This window comes from Dendrobates tinctorius, unplaced genomic scaffold (assembly GCF_039654945.1).
Source record: "Dendrobates tinctorius isolate UK_male_01 unplaced genomic scaffold, ASM3965494v1 ptg000086l, whole genome shotgun sequence".
Classification (NCBI taxonomy): domain Eukaryota; kingdom Metazoa; phylum Chordata; class Amphibia; order Anura; family Dendrobatidae; genus Dendrobates; species Dendrobates tinctorius.
Window position 1 is genome coordinate 37,081,695 of NW_027361754.1, and position 19,484 is coordinate 37,101,178.

A 19,484-nucleotide genomic window follows, 5' to 3' on the forward strand; every position below is an offset into this window, starting at 1 on the left:
ATCGGGTAACCTTAATGTCGTTGTTATGGTTGTTGGGTTTGTTGATCAGCACTGAAGCTAAATTATAACAATAGTTCTAGAAAATGTTAACCCCTTCATGACCAGGCCAATTTTTTAAAGTCTGACCAATGTCACTTTATGTGGTCATAACTCTGGAATGCTTCAACAAATCCCAGTGATTTTGAGACTGTTTTTTCGTGGCACATTATAATTTATGATAGTGGTAAATTTAGATAGATACATTTTGTATTTATAAAAAAAATACCAGAAACTTGACAAAAATGTAAAAAAAAATTGCAATTTTCAAACTTTGAATGATTATCCCTTTAATCCAGATGGTTATTCCACAGAAAAAACATTAATAAATATCATTTCCCTCATGCCTGCTTTACATCAGCACCATTTTTAAAACGCTAATTTATTTTGTTAGCCCTTTAGGAGGTTTAAAAATGTAGCAATAATTTAGGAGGATTAAAAATGTAGCAATAATTTTTCATTTTTCAGGAAATTTACAAAAGTTATTTTTTTGAGGGACCTATCCAAGTTTGAGGTGACTTTAGAGGTGCTATATATTGGAAAACCCCAAACATGATACCATTTTAAAAACTGCACCCACTGACATATTGAAAACTGCTGTCAGGTAGTTTATTAACCCTTCAGGTGATTTTCAGGAATTAATTCAAAATGGTATAGCCGGAATGAAAGTGTTTGTTTACCACCTAAATGTCACTAACTTCTGAACTGGCTGCTGTAGCCGGCAGACTCTAAAGGTACCGTCACACTAAGCGATATCGCTAGCAATATCGCTATAACTTGTGACGATATAGCGATATTGCTAGCGACATTGCTGTGTCTGATACTTACCTACGACCCGCTCCCCCGCTGGTTATCACTGATCGCGCGAGAACGTCCAGGACTGTTTCTCGTCGTCAGCTTCCTGCGGCGCTTCCTGTGGAGAGACGAGCGACGAGCGTGGAGCTGGGCGGGAAGACGCAGGATCGCCTAGGGTGACAGGTAAGTAGCGACCCCCGTCCCCAGCGATGTCGCTGGTGAGATCTGCCTGTGTGGCAGCTCACTAGCGACCACTTAGCGATGTACCAGCGATCCTGACCGCGTCATATCGCTGGTCGGGATCGCTGGTACATCGCTAAAGGCCCCGTCACACTAAGCGATCTCGGTAGTGAGATCGCTGCTGAGTCACAACTTTTGTGACGTAACAGCGATCTCACCAGCGAGATCGCTGTGTGTGACAGTGATCAGCGAGCGGCCCCCCTGCCGGTATGGCTGATCGCTGCAAGAAACCTCTGGACATTTCTTTGGTCGCTGGTCTCCCGCTGGCCAGCACGCATCGCTGTGTGTGACAGGCGGGAGACCAGCGATCAGGTGTAAAAAATAATAAAAAAAATAAAAAATATAGTTATTCTCACCTTCCGACGTCCCGTTCAGCCATCCTGCCTCTCTCCACGCTCCGGTCCCAGTGATCCTTTGCACGAATGACCGCGAGACTTTGTTATCCCTCGAGACCGTGACATCTCGCGGTCATTCTCGCAAAGGATCACTGGGACCGGAGCGTGGAGAGAGGCAGGATGGCTGAACGGGACGTCGGAAGGTGAGACTAACAATATTTTTTATTTTGATTCTATTTTTTACAGTGATGGCCAGCGATGCCGGGCGCTCGGCATCGCTGTGCTGATCGTTGGTGAAGATGTCTGTGTGACAGCTCACCAGCGATCACATAGCGACTTACTAGCGATCCTGCCTTGATATCGGTGCCGGGATCGCTGGTAAGTCGCTTAGTGTGACGGGGCCTTACGTGTGACAGTACCTTAAGGCCGCTATTTGGCCATGAACTGCTATGGCAAACATCAGGACCACACAATCATGATCTCGGTGTGTCAATTAGATTAAAGTGCAAGCCTCCAAAATCTATTAACCATTTATTTGATGTAGTCACTTTTGACAGCAGCAACTAAGGTGTTAAACAGATATGGATGGTGCCAACACCGATCATTTGTGATACAGCAAGCTGTCAGATATAGTGGACAGCCGACAGCTGCTGGATTGTCACCGGTATGGGGATGATATTCCCTTATATCTCAGGTCAGTAAAAATACGTATTGGCGGTCATGAAGGGGTTAAGGGCTCCAATATGGCAAAACTGCATAAATATCCTAATCCCTAAAACGCTAATTTGATTGGTATTGTACTCATTTATCCATTCTTTTCTTTTTGTTCAATGTTGCTCCCCACTACAATGAAAGACATTCATAAACTAGAAAAAAGTTTGGGGTCTTCTTATCTACACCCCGGCCTGCATGACATGATTCACGAAAGTCAGCAGCAACTTAATTTCAATCCATTTTAAAGGAAACGTGTCACATTTAAAGTGATATATATTCTGCAGACAGCATGTCATAGAGCAAGTGGATCTCAACAGATTGATACATAGTTTTGGTTGAAAAAAAGACTTAAAGAAACTTACTTATTCATTTAGTTCTCTGCGCCTTCTAGGAATCCAGTGGGCGGTCCTAATCAGTGAGTCACAGATCACCTCATATGACTGTAGAGGGAGAGTAATCACAAAACAGAACCGCCCACTAGACTAATAAGCATAAAGGAGCAGAGTTTTAATGCATAAAATACAAGTTTTACTGAGTCTTTTTCCAAAAAACTATACATCATTCCGTTAAGGTCCCCCTACTCTTTACCATGCTGTCCACGGATAGGGATATGTGTACAATATGACAAGTTCCCTTTAACTTCAACAGATAGGTTGAACATGTCATTTTAGACCTGATGAACCTGGTACATGTACTATGAAAATTCATATTAGAATGGCTATATAATCTCTTAAAAAAGTTTTCCTGCCTTACATTTCTGCCTTAGATTTGAAAGACTCTGGTCAAGCAGCCACATCAGTAGTCTGTGGATGCCGAACCAGAGCACTGAGAACCTCCTCCTGCCTGCTATTATTTCTGATCCCTCTTCTGATAAGCAGGCCTTTGCAATATCTTTATGGCGGTTCAATGCATGCATGTGATTTCTTGATAAGCTTACTAATCAGTAGTGTCTACAGTAGGTAAGAAGTAGTTTTTAAGGATATGGTCCGGTGGCCATATATTACCAATGTGGCTACTGACAACTGGACCAGGGTCTGTGAATAAATTTGCTCAACTGTAAGACAATAACATGGTCAACAAAATAACGGTAAGCGTATGAGATTTATCAATCTCTTTGGTTAAACATTTGCATAAATGTCATGAAACTTTTTTTTTTAAGGTGTAACAGATAGTAACTGACAAAAATTTCAGAAATGAGGAAACTTTTACCAGATAATCAGTATACAGTTAGGTCCATATATATTTGGACAGAGACAACATTTTTCTAATTTTGGTTCTAAACATTACCACAATGAATTTTAAACAAAACAATTCAGATGCAGTTGAAGTTCAGACTTTCAGCTTTCATTTGAGGGTAGCCACATTAAAATTGGATGAAGGGTTTAGGAGTTTCAGCTGCTTAACATGTGCCACCCTGTTTTTTAAAGGGACCAAAAGTAATTGGACAGATTAAATAATTGTAAATAAAATGTTCATTTCTAGTACTTGGTTGAAAACCCTTTGTTGGCAATGACTGCCTGATGTCTTGAACTCATGGACATCACCAGACGCTGTGTTTCCTCCTTTTTGATGCTCTGCCAGGCCTTCACTGCGGTGGTTTTCAGTTGCTGTTTGTTTGTGGGCCTTTCTGTCTGAAGTTTAGTCTTTAACAAGTGAAATGCATGCTCAATTGGGTTGAGATCAGGTGACTGACTTGGCCATCCAAGAATATTCCACTTCTTTGCTTTAATAAACTCCTGGGTTGCTTTAGCTTTATGTTTTGGGTCATTGTCCATCTGTAGTATGAAACGACGACCAATCAGTTTGGTTGCATTTGGCTGGATCTGAGCACACAGTATGGCTCTGAATACCTCAGAATTCATTCGGCTGCTTCTGTCCTGTCTCACATCATCAATAAACACTAGTGACCCAGTGCCACTGGCAGCCATGCATGCCCAAGCCATCACACTGCCTCCGCCGTATTTTACAGATGATGTGGTATGCTTTGGATCATGAGCTGTACCACGCCTTCGCCATACTTTTCTCTTGCCATCATTCTGGTAGAGGTTGATCTTGGTTTCATCTGTCCAAAGAATGTTCTTCCATAACTGTGCTGGCTTTTTTAGATGTTTTTTAGCAAAGTCCAGTCTAGCCTTTTAATTCTTGATGCTTATGAGTGGCTTGCACCGTGCAGTGAACACTCTGTATTTACTTTCATGCAGTCTTCGCTTTATGGTAGATTTGGATATTGATACGCCTACCTCCTGGAGAGTGTTGTTCACTTGGTTGTCTGTTGTGAAGGGGTTTCTCTTCACCATGGAGATTATTCTGCGATCATCCACCACTGTTGTCTTCCATGGACACCCAGGTCTTTTTGCATTGATGAGTTCACCAGTGCTTTCTTTCTTTCTCAGGATGTACCAAACCGTAGATTTTGCCACTCCTAATGTTGTAGCAATTTCTTGGATGGGTTTTTTCTGTTTTTGCAGCTTAAGGATGGCTTGTTTCACCTGCATGGAGAGCTCCTTTGGCGGATGTTTCCTTGACAGCAAAACCTTCCAAATGCAAGTACCACACCTCAAATCAACTCCAGGCCTTTTATCTGCTTAATTGAGAATAACATAACGAAGGGATTGCCCACACCTGTCCATGAAATAGCCTTGGAGTCAATTGTCTAATTACTTTTGGTCCCTTTAAAAGCAGGGTGGCACATGTTAAGGAGCTGAAACTCCTAAACCCTTCATCCAATTTTAATGTGGATACCCTCAAATGAAAGCTGAAAGTCTGAACTTCAACTGCATCTGAATTGTTTTGTTTAAAATTCATTGTGGTAATGTCTAGAACCAAAATTAGAAAAATGTTGTCTCTGTCCAAATATACATGGATCTACAGTTGTGGCCAGAAGTATTGACACCCCTGCAATTCTGTCAGATAATACTCAGTTTCTTCCTGAAGATGATTGCCAACACAAATTCTTTGGTATTATTATCTTCATTTAATTTGTCTTAAATGAAAAAACACAAAAGAGAATGAAGCAAAAAGCAAAACATTGATCATTTCACACAAAACTCCAAAAATGGGCCAGACAAAAGTATTGGCACCCTCAGCCTAATACTATGTTGCACAACCTTTAAGACAAATTAAATGAAGATAATAATACCAAAGAATTTGTGTTTGCAATCATTTTCAGGAAGAAACTGAGTATTATCTGACAGAATTGCAGGGGTGTCAATACTTTTGGCCACGACTGTAACTGTAATTACACAATATCATGTCGATTTAAATTACATGAATAATGGTTTCACTGTTTTTCTATAATTGTTGCTTTTTATCGTTTGTCTATATAAATCTGAAAGTCTACAAAAATAATAGTTCCCTGGGACCCTGAAAATTGGCACAATACGGGCTTGGGGTAGGAAATGTGCTTGGTGTAGCCTGAAACCTATTGCTAGAAGTCTACTATGTGTGCGTGAATTGGAAAAACTATGCCTATTGATAGAAGTCTGCTATGTGTAAACACATTGGTAAAAGTGTACTACTGTGGGTATAGAAAGTATTCAGACCTCTTTAAATTTTTCACTCTGTTCCATTGCAGCCATTTGGGAAATTAAAAAAGTTATTTTTTTTCTCGTTAATGTACACTGTGCACCCCATCTTGACAGAAAAAAAAAAAAAAAGAAATGTAGAAATTTTTGCAAATTTATTAAAAAAGAAAAACCGAAATATCACATGGTCTTAAGTATTCAGACCCTTTGTTCAGATGCTCATATTTAAGTCACATGCTGTCCATTTCCTTGTGATCCTCCTTGAGATAGTTCTACTCCTTCATTAGAATCCAACTGTGTTTAATTAAACTGATAGGACTTGATTTGTAAAGGCACACACCTGTCTATATAAGACCTCACAGCTCACAGTGCATGTCAGACCAAATGAGAATCATGAGGTCAAAGGAACTGGCCAAGGAGCTGAGACAGAATTGTGGCAAGGCACAGATCTGGCCAAGGTTACAAAAGAATTTCTGTAGTACTCAAGGTTCCTAAGAACACAGTGGCCTCCATAATCCTTAAATAGAAGAAGTTTGGGACCACCAGAAGTCTTCCTAAACCTGGCCATCCAGCCAAACTGAGCAATCGTTGGAGAAGAGCCTTGGTGAGAGAGGTAAAGAAGAACCCCACGATCACTGTGGCTGAGCTCGACAGATGCAGCAGGGAGATGGAAAAAAGTTCCACAAAGTCAACTATCACTGCAGCCCTCCACCAGTTGGGCCTTTATGGCAGAGTGGCCCGAAGGAAGCCTCTCCTTAGTGCCAGACATACAGTATGAAAGCCCACATAGAGTTTGCTATAAAAACACATGAAGGACTCCCAGACTATGAGAAATAAGATTCTCTGGTCTGATAAGACAAAGATAGAACTTTTCGGTGATACATCTAAGTGGTATGTGTGGAGAAAACCAGGCACTGCTCATCACCTGAAGAAAAACAAAAACAAAAAACTGAACTGGAGTAGATTTGAATGACATGCATGATGTAAAAGCATGTTCACACTGGCCATAAAAGCAAGCAAAATCAAAGGAAAAAACAATATGTGTATACCCTAATGAAAATAAATAAGTAAAAAAGCAAGTGCATTAAATAATTAACATAGGGTACTTGGTAAACACTGTTTTGATCAAAAAAGTATAAAGCTGTCCCACTACGGCAAGGTGTACCCATTTGAGACAGTAACTACACTAACAGTAAAACCTACCTAGTGTGAACAGTGGCAGAGAGTCTCCGGGTCCCAAACGTACACCCAGCTTAAGAGGGACTATAAGTGAACTACACAGTTCAGTAGAAAAACAATATGTGTATATACCCTAATGAAAATAAATAAGTAAAAAAGCAAGTGCATTAAATAATTAACATAGGGTACTTGGTAAACACTGTTTTGATCAAAAAAGTATAAAGCTGTCCCATTACGGCAAGGTGTACCCATTTGAGACAGTAACTACACTAACAGTAAAACCTACCTAGTGTGAACAGTGGCAGAGAGTCTCCGGGTCCCAAACGTACACCCAGCTTAAGAGGGACTATAAGTGAACTACACAGTTCAGTAGAAAAACAATATGTGTATATACCCTAATGAAAATGACATGCATGATGTAAAAGCATGTTCACACTGGCCATAAAAGCAAGCAAAACCAAAGGAAAAAACAATATGTGTATATACCCTAATGAAAATAAATAAGTAAAAAAGCAAGTGCATTAAATAATTAACATAGGGTACTTGGTAAACACTGTTTTGATCAAAAAAGTATAAAGCTGTCCCACTACAGGTCCCACTTATAGGTAAGCTACACAGTTCAGTAGAAAGGAGGCCACACCCTCTTTGTACTGAATACAAAAATACTGAAGAAAAACAAAAAAAAACTGAACTGGAGTAGACTTGAATGACATGCATGATGTAAAAGCATGTTCACACTGGCCATAAAAGCAAGAAAAACCAAAGGAAAAACAATATGTGTATATACCCTAATGAAAATAAATAAGTAAAAAATGAATACAAAAATACTGGAGAAAAACAAAAAACTGAACTGGGTGTCCGTTTGGGATCCTGAGACTCTCTGCCACTATTTTTTAACGTTAGTGTAGTTACTGTCTCAAATGGGTACACCTTGCCGTGGTGGGACAGCTTTATACTTTTTTGATCAAAACAGTGTTTACCAAGTATCCTATATACACATATTGTTTTTTCCTTTGGTTTTGCTTGCTTTTATGGCCACTCATGCATATCACTCAAGTCTACTCCAGTTCAGTTTTTTGTTTCTCTTCAGTATTTTTGTACTCAGTACAAATAGAGAGTGGCCTCCTTTCTACTGAACTGTGTAGTTCACTTATAGTCCCTCTTAAGCTGGGTGTCCGTTTGGGACCCGGAGGCTCTCTGCCACTATTCACACTAGGTAGATTTTACTGTTAGTGTAGTTACTGTCTCAAATGGGTACACCTTGCCGTGGTGGGACAGCTTTATACTTTTTTTAATCAAAACAGTGTTTATCAAGTACCCTATGTTAATTATTTAATGCACTTGCTTTTTTACTTATTTGTTCTCATTAGGGTATATACACTGGTCATCACCTGCCCAATACAATCCCAACAGTTAAACATGGTGGTGGCCGCATCATGCTATGGGGGTAGTTTTAGCTGCAGGGACAGGACTGGTTGCAATTGAAAGAAATATGAATGCGGCCAAGTACAGAGAAATCCTGGATGAAAACATCTTCCAGAGTGTTCTAGACCTCAGAAGAACCTTCCAACAAGACAATGACCCTAAGCACACAGCTAAAATAACAAAGGAGTGGCTTCAGAACAACTCTGTGACCATTCTTGACTGGCCCAGCCAGAGCCCTGACCTAAACCCAGTTGTGCATCTCTGGAGACCTGAAAATGGCTGTTCACCATCCAACCTGATAGAACTGGAGAAGATCTGAAAGGAAGAATGGCAGAGGATCCCCAAATCCAGATGTGAAAAACTTGTTGCATCATTCCCAAGAAGACTTATGGCTGTACTAGCTCAAAAGGGTGTTTCTACATACTGAGCAAAGGGTTTGAATACTTATGACCATATGATATTTCACTTTTTCTTTTTTAATAAATTTGCAAGAAGTCTACATTTGTTTTTTTTCAGTTAAGATGGGGTGCAGTGTATATTAATGATAAAAAAATGAACTTTTTTGAATTTACCAAATGGATGCACTGAAACAAAGAGTGAAAAATTTAAAGGGGTCTGAATACTTACCGCACTCCCTGTATAACCACACCTATTGGAAGTCTACTATATCTATTAGTAGAAGTCTACTATGTCTACACTTACTGGAAGAAGTCTATTATGTTCATTGGTAGAAGTCTACTATGTATAAATTCAATGGTAGAAGTCTACTGTGTCTAACATATTGGAAGAGGTTTATGTCCATTGGTAGAAGTCCACTATGTGTAAACGCATTGGTAAAAGTGTACTCTACACGCATTGGAAGAAGTCTACTATATCTATTGGTGGAAGTCTACTTTTTTGTAAACACATTGGTAGAAATCTACTATGCCTACATGTATTGGAAAAAGTGTGATCTATCTATTTGTAGAAGTCTATGATGTGTAAATGCATTGTTGGAAGTTTACTATGCCTTTGTGTCTTGGTAGAAGTTTACTATCTCTACCTATGCTCATAGAAGTTTACAAGTCTACATGTGTTGGAATACGTCTACACTTATTGGTAGAAGTCTGCTATGTGTACATGCATTGGTAGTAGTCTACTATGTCTAGATATCTTTGTATTAGTCTGCTATATCTACACATATTTGTAGAAGTCTACTATGTGTACATGCACTGGTAGAAGTCTACTATGACTACACATCTAAGTAGAAGTCTACTATCTATACTTGCAATGGTAGAAATCTACTATGCCTACATGTCTTGGTAGAAGTCTGTTATTTAGATTTGTCCTGGTATAAGACTACAATCTATACTTGCACTGGTAGAAGTCTACTATGCATACATGTCTTGGTATAAGTTTGTTATGTCGATTTGTTGTGGTAGAAGTCTACTACTTTATATATACACACATTGGTACAAACTCTGCTATGCCTACACATCTTGGTAGAAGTCTGTTATGTTGACTTTTCCTGGTACAAATCTACTATATATACACAAGCATTGGTAGACGTCTACTATGCCTACATATCTTGGTAGAAGTCTGTTGTGTCTACTTGTCCTGGTGGAAGTATACTATATATACAAAAATTGGTAGAAGTCTACTATGTATACACGCAATGGTAGAAGTCTACTATGTCTAATCATCTTGGTAGAAGTCTTCGTTGTAGTAGAAATTTACAATTTGGAGCAACTTTTATCTCGATATTTTATAAGAGTGAACGTACCAGAAACCAGTAACACTTGTGAGTCATCAGGCACTAGTGGTACATTATTCATGAATATTTAGATTAACTTGGCTCAGAGATTTTACTGGTTCCTAATGTATTCACTCATCGTATAGTGAAAATTAGTGTTACATCTTACGTACTGACTTCCTTTTTAACAAGTATGAAAGTAAACTATAGAGTTAAATACTTAAAAGGAACCCATTACGACAATTTAACTTATTAAACTGGCTGTATAGGTCATAGTACTATAACAAAAATTATACCAGTCTTATAGTAATCCAATGTGCCAGTGCTGAGAAAATAAGCTTTAAAAGCACAAGAAAATTATCCTGGAAGTGCTAATTTGCATGTGGAGACATGTCAATATAATCTGACTGCTTAAACACACTCAATTTGCACTTCCAGATTAATTTGCATGTGGCTTTAAAACTTGATTTCTCAGCTCTGGCACATCACATTACTACAATACAGGTATCATTTTTATTATTGTTCTACAGCTTGCACAGTGAAACCTCTAATTTCAGTAGTCAAATTTCCCTGAAAGGTCCCCTTTACGAAGTTGTTATGATACTGAATGTGCAAATAATCAACATCAAAGTAAAATTAGTCGCTAAAATAAATTAAGCTCTTAAAATTATAGAGGAGTGACAAGATAATTAAAAAAGTACTTTATTCTTTTTTTTTTTTTAAGAAACAATGCCATGCTTGTCCATGGGCTGTGTTTGGTATTGCAGTTAATCCGTATTCAAATAAATGAAGTTGATCTGAAATACTTGACAATACAATAGACAGGCATGGCACTAGTTTTTTGCAGAAAAAAAAAAGTTAACTTTTTTTTCTAAACCTAGAAAACACACAAACTGTGCTGCTTTTCTTAAAGGGGTTTCACACTGTTTGAAAACTGATGCTCGGATGTTTGCTGTAATGTAAAATATCAAAGTCAGATAGTACTCACCTCATCAGGTCCAGTGACGCCCCCCTGCTGCTAATCCAGTTTTTTGTATTTTGGCTTATGCTGTTTTTACAGTGCTAAGGTCACTGAGCTCAGTGATTAGCTGCAGCAGTCAGTGATGATGCTTACTGTAGTCGCAACATTAGCCAATAAATAGAGACAGGAACAGCAAAGTAGAGTCTGTGCTAAAATTGGCAAGGGAACTACAATCTGGCTTTGTTATTGTACATTACAGCTAAAGTTTGGGGATCACTTTTCTAAAAGCACAAACCTCTTTTAATGACAAAACAAATGCATAGCAACCTTCTATTCACTGACATGGGAGGTTGTTAGCCCCCATTATTGTCCCTTTTTTTTTTTTACAAGAAACACTTTCAGCTACTGAAAGTTTCCTTGCTTGACAGATGATTCTTCTTAATTGTTTTCTAGCACTTTAATTAAATATTTTAAAAGGAAACAGCTTTGGGTCAGCCCAAAAATGTTACTTTGCTGTGATCACGCCAGGGGGTGGAATATCTACATGTAAACTAGATTTCTATCTTCAGTCTTTCCATCTTACAGGAAATCCTATATCGACCTTTTACCCCCCAATACTTGGCCAAAGCGATATTTTTTAAACTTCCTGACTTGGGGATACTTCATCATTAGCCAACTTTGATGGGATCCAGCACATGTGTAGTTGAGGACGAGGTCAGTACGCCTCAATTTGCACGAGCCAGATCTTGGTGATGGAGTCAGAGGAACATCAAGAAAGCTAAAAAGTAATGGGCCAAAATGATTTCACAAGAGGATTACCAGTTTAACTGTTCCACATCAGTAATTGGCAAAGTTTCTTTCCAACTAGCCTGAATTATATTGACATGATTGATGAGAATAATAAGACAAGGCTGTAACACAAATTAATGTATTTTTTGCTATGGTGGGAGATACCTTAGATTAAACGTGATCACCAACCCTAAGAAACGCCTCTGAAATGCATGTGAACCATATCTCTATTTACTGTTCATCAGACTACTTAAGACAGCAGTGGAGGACATTTCCTCCATCAATCACAAAGTTATCCACTGCCCACTTTAAATGTTGTGAATAACCCTTAATTGGTCAGTAGAGCTGAAGCTTCATCCTCAAAGGTACAGGTCCAGCCAAGGTTTCCAATGCAACTTTTGCTGATGTGCTATTATGTAGAAGGAGTAGTCCCATGAGGAGCACAAAGTCATGTAAACATAGAAATAAAAGGATTGTAATCCAGCACAAAGGAAAATTTAAAATTTTATTCAAAAGTTTCCATATAAGCAAGGACTTGTTCAGAGTCCGAAATGTGTAAGGTTTAAATATGCTTTTTCTTTTTCATTCCTCCTTTTAATCTTCTTTTTATGGAAACTTTTGAATAAAATTTAAATTTTTCATTTTTCCATGTTGCTGGATTACAGTCCTTTTTTTCTATGTCTACTATCTACTCGAGGACACCGAACTGAAGGAACCTGAGCATCATCTATCAGGAGATTAAGCTTTGTTTTTACTTCTATACAAAGTCATGTTAGTTTCCCATTATGGGTGAGCAATATTTCTATGGATGAAAGCTTTAACAGGGAACTATTGTATGATGCAACTAATTATTTTCATACATTTTTCACAGGCTAAAACAAACCCTCACGAGGCCACCGTGGCATCAAGCGATTAGCATTCCACAGTTGAATTGGGCTCCGCACAGTTTAAGTGCGATTTGTCCATGCAAAATATGCAATGCTGAATTGAAACTATTAGAAAAAATATTTAAGACTATTTCTATGTTCAGAAAGAAAAGATGGCACTTTCCAAAAAATTGTTGCTCCTAATTGGCCAAGTGATGGTGTGTGCTTTGATTATGTATCTTTTTAAGAGATTCCACTCCATATCAAATTTAAACTTATAATGAACAATTTATGAATATTAATGATTAATTTTCCTTGACTTCCAACATAAGACCGAATACATAACATACAATAATGCATTCAAAGAGTTGACCAGGATTAGAAAAAAGGTCTACTTTAATCCCACCCGAGATGGCTCTATTCATCAGGATAACCTTCGAGCCCATAAACAATTGCTTATAAAAAAGGGAAGGGATGACTCTTAAAAACAAAAGTATATATAGACTATTTTTTAATGATTGACAATCCCCTTTAAACATCACCATGATCAGAATATACAGTGGGGAAAAAGTATTTAGTCAGCCACCAATTGTGCAAGTTCTCCCACTTAAAAAGATGAGAGGCCTGTAATTGACATCATAGGTAGACCACAACTTTGAGAGTCAAAATGAGGAAACAAAACCAGAAAATCACCTTGTCTGATTTGGCAAGATTTATTTTGCAAATTATGGTGGAAAATAAGTATTAACAAAAGTTCATATCATTATTTTGTTATATATCCTTTGTTGGCAATGACAGAGCTCAAACGTTTTCTGTAAGTCTTCACAAGGTTTGCACACACTGTTGGTGGTATGTTGGCCCATTCCTCCATGAAGATCTCCTCTAGAGCAGTGATATTTTGGGACTGTCGCTGGGCAACAAAGACTTTCAAATCCCTCCAAAGGTTTTCTATGGGGTTGAGATCTGAAGACCGACTAGGCCACTACAGGACCTTCATATCCTTCTTACCAATCCACTCCTTCATTGCCCTCATGGTGTGCTTGGGATCATTATCATGCTGAAAGACCCATCCATGTTTCATCTTCAATGCCCTTGCTGATGGAAGGAAGTTTGCACTCAAAATCTCACTATACATGGCCCCATTCATTCTTTCAGTCGTCCTGGTCCCTTGGCAGAGAAACAGCCCCAAAGAATGATGTTGCCACCTCCATGCTTCACAGTAGGTATGGTGTTCTTTGGATGCAACACACCATTCTGTCTCCTCCAAACACGACGAGTTTTGTTTCTACCAAACAGTTCTACTTTGGTTTCATCAGACCATATGACATTCTCCCAATACTCTTCTGGATAATCCAAACACTCTCTAGGAAACTTCAGACGGACCCGGACATGTACTGGCTTAAGCAGGGAGACACGTTTGGCACTGCAGGATCTGAGTCCCTGGCAGTGTAGTGCGTTACTGATGGTAGCCTTTGTTACGGTGGTCCCAGCCTTATGCAGGTCATTCACTTGGTCCCCCCGTGTGGTTCTGGGATTTTTGCTCACCGCTCTTGAGATCATTTTGACCCCACTGGGTGAGATCTTACATGGAGCTCCAGATCGAGGGAGATTATCAGTGGTCTACTATGTCTTCTATTTTCTTATTATTGTTCCCACAATTGATTTCATCACATAAAGCTGCTTAACTATTGCAGATTCAGTCTTCCCAGCCTCGTGCAGGGCTACAATTTTGTTTCTGATGTCCTTTGACAGCTCTTTGGTCTTCACCATAGTGAAGCTTGGAATGTGGCTGTTTGAAGTTATGGACAAGTGTCTTTAATACTGATAACAAGTTCAAACAGGGGCCATTACTACAGGTTATGACTAATGAGTGGAAGACAGAGGGGCCTCTTAAAGAAGAAGTTACAGGTCTGTGATAGCCAGAAATCTTTCATGTTTTTAGGTGATCAAATACTTATTTTCCATCATAATTTGCTAAATAAATCTTGCCAAATCATACAAGGTGATTTTCTGGGTTTGTTTTCTCATTTTGACTCTTATAGTTGTGGTCTAACAATGATGTCAATTGCAGGCCTCTCTCATCTTTTTAAGTGGGAGAACTTGCATAATTGGTGGCTGACAATACTTTTTTACTCACTGTACATTTAATACATTTAGAACTAATCATGGTAATGGGATTTCAAGACACCTGTTAAATGCCCTAAAAACATCCATATATTTGCATTAATAGGTTTCCTTTTTGCTTCTTAAAAAAACTAATAAAAATTAATTGAGGTGACATAGTTTAAAGGAAATATTCCAATCTAGGACATTTAGGTTAACGTGCCATAAATTTTGGATCCTGCAGGAGGAGAACCTTGAGAACAGATCCCCAATGAGTGACACAAGAAAAGGCGTGGTGAGCAGCTTCGTCATCCATTTTAAAGGAAGATCCGGAAATTTGCTGAGTAAGGGGACTTGTGAATTTGTGAAGATCCCATGCAAGTGTATGGAGAAAGCTACGCATGTGCAAACACCAATTCATTCCCAGGGCCAAGTTCTCAGAGGAGGATCCACATCTATGTATGCCATGAATCAGATGGGACAACCCCTAGAACGTTTAACATATACAAGACGTTTTCCTCACGTTCCCTTAGATTATGATGCCCTTTATAATTCACCTCGACCCAATGATACTGTAACTCCACCTTCTAAAGCCGCCCTCCTGTTTATAAATGACTTTTGGTGGAAGTTATGAGTTAGAAATGAATGTTGTCCCAAAATTCCTTAAACATCCCCCCCAAAAAAACAAAAAAAGCAGAAAATAAAACCTCAAGACACATGATATGGGGTTGCTCGAATGGTTGCTTCTCTCTAGATGAGAGAAAGATCTAAAGGATCAAAGTAAAAAGTAGTTTATGAGAAAAGTATAGTCACAAATAAGGCGAGCAAAGCTGCGGCGATGGATGACACAGTATAGTTCCCGATATTGGTTGCTGATGCAATGATTCCAAGGAAAGAGGTTGTTGGCGAGAGTAATTGGTGCATGTAGAAGAATGGATGTCCAGGAGTGGTTGAAGTGACATATAATAGACAAGGAAGAATTTGGGGATAGAGGAAGGAGGTGGGAGAAATCATAGGAAAGAAAGGAAGGAAAAAAGGAAAGAAAGAGAAAACAGATAAGAAAATGAACAGTTCACAAATATAGAGAAAAAAATGTAGCAAAACTCAGCAATAGCCAAACAAGAAAAAAAAGATGGTGGCTGTTATAAGAATTGCATAATTAATGAGGCAAGCCAAGAAGCAGAAGCTGTTAGCAGCAAATTAGTGCTCACATGGGAGGCAAATGCAAGACACAAGAACAAGAAATAGTGGTAAAAATAAGCTTGGCAGGATAAATATGAGAAACCAACCCAAAGAACGGTTTGGATGTTACAGTACCTGCAAGACATCAATGTCAAGAACAGCTCTGATCATTAACAAAAACCACAGTAAATAAGACCACAGTGTCCTAAAGGTTTTGTATCTTAAAGCCATTTCCTTTTAGTACAAAGAAAATCTAATATTACATGGTGGACAATGAGATGAATGGGCAAACGCGGAATACTTATACAGCTCAGCTCCGCCTGAGTAAGAGTTGTGGCGCACTGAGAAGATTACAAGTGGTGTAACCCCCTTTATGACCTACATATGCCCTTTAATAATACTATATAGTAAGCTGTTAGTCAGTGATCTTGGTCTAGTAGATAAAACAAACAATTCAGACAATTCAGTTTTTTGTTATAAACACTTAAAGGGTTCATGACCTTTCATATAAAGCCTGTGGAGAAATATATTCTTGCTGTCGTCATCCCCCATGCTAAACTGCTTTTGGTGAACATTCTGCTAGTCCAATATGTCCAGAAACTGTTTTAATTTTTTTTATGTTCTGTAAATTTCCATCCACTTTGAGTGGTTGGTTCCTCTCGATCAGTATTTTATCAGCATGCATTATTCCTTTCATTGCCCAATTGCTTGCCTGCTCTGAAATGAAAATCCGCATTTCGGTTATGCCTGTAAGCAGTTTGACAGACAGGAGAACAGCAACATAAATTAACCCTCCCCCCTCCTCTTCCTGTAAAAAGACAAAAACCTACACCCAATCCAGTAGAAGGACAAAGACCTGCTCCACTTCCAGTGGAGACAAAGACCTACTGACACTTTCTGTATATAGCCAAAGACCTCCCCTCTTCCTATGGACACAAAGACTTATTCCCATTACATGTAGATACTCAAAGACCCGTCCCACTTCCTGCAGATAGACAGAGACCCGCCCCACTTCCTGTAGATAGAAAAAGATCTGTTGCCACATCCTTTAGAGATAAAGACCCACCCGCATTTCCTGTAATCCATCTCATCATCTCTAGAGACAAATTACACTTGGGAAACAGATAGTGGACAACATGATACCATCAAGGAAGTCCCTTAGTGGACGGTACTTTGGAGTGATATTTTGGAGAAAGGACAATATACTTATTATGGAAAGTGATTTGCAGGTAGGTTTTTTTTTTCATTTCATTATCCATTAAATGAGATCAATTTGTCTGAAAGAGCAAGGGCCATTTAATAATTGTGCATTATTAAGATGCTGCCCACCATCTTCATATTGAAATGTGATTTAAATCCTACCTAGATAATGAAGTTACTATTGGAGAATACAAGATATTTTGATAAGCTCTTAATTTTTCCAAAAGCGAAAATACAAAGGAGGAGTATGAAACTGCTGCCCGCAAATGGAAAAGAGAAGTTGTATTTGATGATGTTTGTACGCGGCTCTTGTTTCCTGATATTCTGGGCATTCTGTTCTTTATAGATTTAGTAGTCACGCTTATGGTGTGAGGTTTAGTGAAGTATCTGAATACAGATATTTTCACCCTTTCATTAGTAATACTAATGAAACTTACAGGTGCATCTCACAAAATTAGAATATCATCAAAAAGTAAATTTATTTCAGTTCTTCAATACATAAAGTGAAACTCATATATTAGATAGAGTCATTACAGAGTGATCTATTTCAAGTGTTTATTTCTGTTGATGTTGATGATTATGGCTTACACAGCCAAAGAAAACACAAAAGTCATTATCTCAGTAAATTACAATACTTTATAACACCAGCTTGAAAAAATGATTTTAAAATACGAAATGTTGGCCTAGTGATACTGTTGTTTTTAGACCAGGTATTGGCGCTTTTGGCAGTGTGGACAGGTGCCAAGTCCTGCTGGAGAATGAAATTTCCATATCCAAAAAGCTTGTCGGCAGAGGGAAGCATGAAGTGCTCTAAAATATCCTGGTAGACGGCTGCGCTGACTTTGGTCTTGATAAAACACAGGGAACCTACACCAGCAGATGACAGGTGTTTCCACAATCAGTGATGGTATTGGGAGCCATATCATCTGCTGGTGTAGGTCCACTGTGTTTTATCAAGACCAAAGTCAGCACAGGAAATTTTAGAGCGCTTCAAGCTTCCCTCTGCCGACAAGCTTTTTGGAGATGGTAATTTCAATTTTCCAGCAGGACTTGGCAGCTGTCTACACTGCCAAAAGCACCAATACCTGGTCTAAAAACAACAGGATCACTAGGCCAACATTTCATATTTTAAAATCATTTTTTCAAGCTGGTGTTATAAAGTACTCTAATTCTAGGCACCTGTCCACAACGCTAAAAGTACCAATATCAGGTTTACAAACAACAGTATCACTGTGCTTGAATAGCCAGCAAACTTGCCTGACCTTAACACCAGAGAATCTATGGGGTATTGTCAAGAAGAAGATGAGAAACTCCAGACCCAACAATGCAGACGAGCTGAAGGCTGCTATCAAAGCAACCTGGGCTTCCATAACACCTCAGCAGTGCCACAGACTGATCACCTCCATTCTACGCCGCAATGATGCAGTAATTGATGCCAAAGGAGCCCCGATCAAGTATTGAGTGCATTTACTGAACATACATTTCTGTAAGCCAACATTTTGGATTATAAAATAATTTTTTCAAGCAGGTGTTATATAGTATTCTAATTTACTAAGATAATGACTTTTGGGTTTTTATTGGCTGTAAGCCATAATCATCAACATTAACAAAAATAAACACTTGAAATACATCACTCTGTTTGTAATGATTATATAATATACGAGTTTCACTTTCTGTATTGAAGAACTGAAATAAATTAACTTTTTGGTGATATTCTAATTTTGTGAGATGCACCTGTATGTTTTAAGCTCTGGTTCTCAAGAAAACGGCTTCAGCACAAAGAAAATTTCCCTTCAGAACACATCATACAGTGCTGTGCAAATTAATTGGGACAAAGCATTTTTAGAAGTAAAATCGTAAGTTGGTTACCAGTCAAGTGATTCAAACCAGTTTTAACTACTTTGAACAGGTGTGAGTGCCTGCTCAAAGCAGTTAAAACTGGTTTGAATCACTGACTGGTAACCAACTTACGATTTTACCATATTTTCCGCTTTGTAAGACGCACCTTTTTTCCCCCAAAATTGAGGGAAAAAGGGGGTGCATCTTACAAAGAGGATACACCTTTGCGCTGCCGCTGAGGGTACTTGCCGCGGCACTCTGTGCCCTGATACTGCCGCTGCGCTGTCTGCCGGTTCTTACCGCCACCGCCGAGCTCCTGTCTCCCGAGATTTCAGTGCCGAGATGTCCATCTGCGCATGCGCGGTGGCCATTTTACAGGAAGAAAGCCACAGTAAAGCAGGCATGGAGCGGCAGAGACCCCCCACGCTGAATGGGACAGAGCGCGGCGATGGCGGCAAACACAGGGGGACAGGAGCGCGGCGGTGGCGGTAAGAACCGGGGGAGAGCGCGGCGGTCGCGGTAAGAACCGGGGGACAGAGCGCGGCAGTGGTGGCAAGCACTGGG

The 19,484-nt window shown here is 39.1% G+C and overlaps 1 protein-coding gene across 5 annotated transcripts in view; it reads right to left on the bottom strand.

The window, feature by feature from the left end:
* NCAM1 (neural cell adhesion molecule 1) overlaps positions 1–19,484 on the bottom strand; it is a 542,627-nt gene that overhangs the window by 25,660 nt on the left and 497,483 nt on the right. Inside the window, exon 17 of one of the 5 annotated variants that reach the window (XM_073585310.1) lies at positions 14,696–15,571. The exons of the other annotated variants lie outside the window; for them this stretch is intronic. Within the exon in view, the coding sequence (XP_073441411.1) occupies positions 15,492–15,571 (80 nt within the window). The 3' untranslated portion in view covers positions 14,696–15,491. Of the gene's footprint in view, positions 1–14,695; positions 15,572–19,484 lie in introns of those variants that run through there. 5 annotated transcript variants of the gene reach the window in all.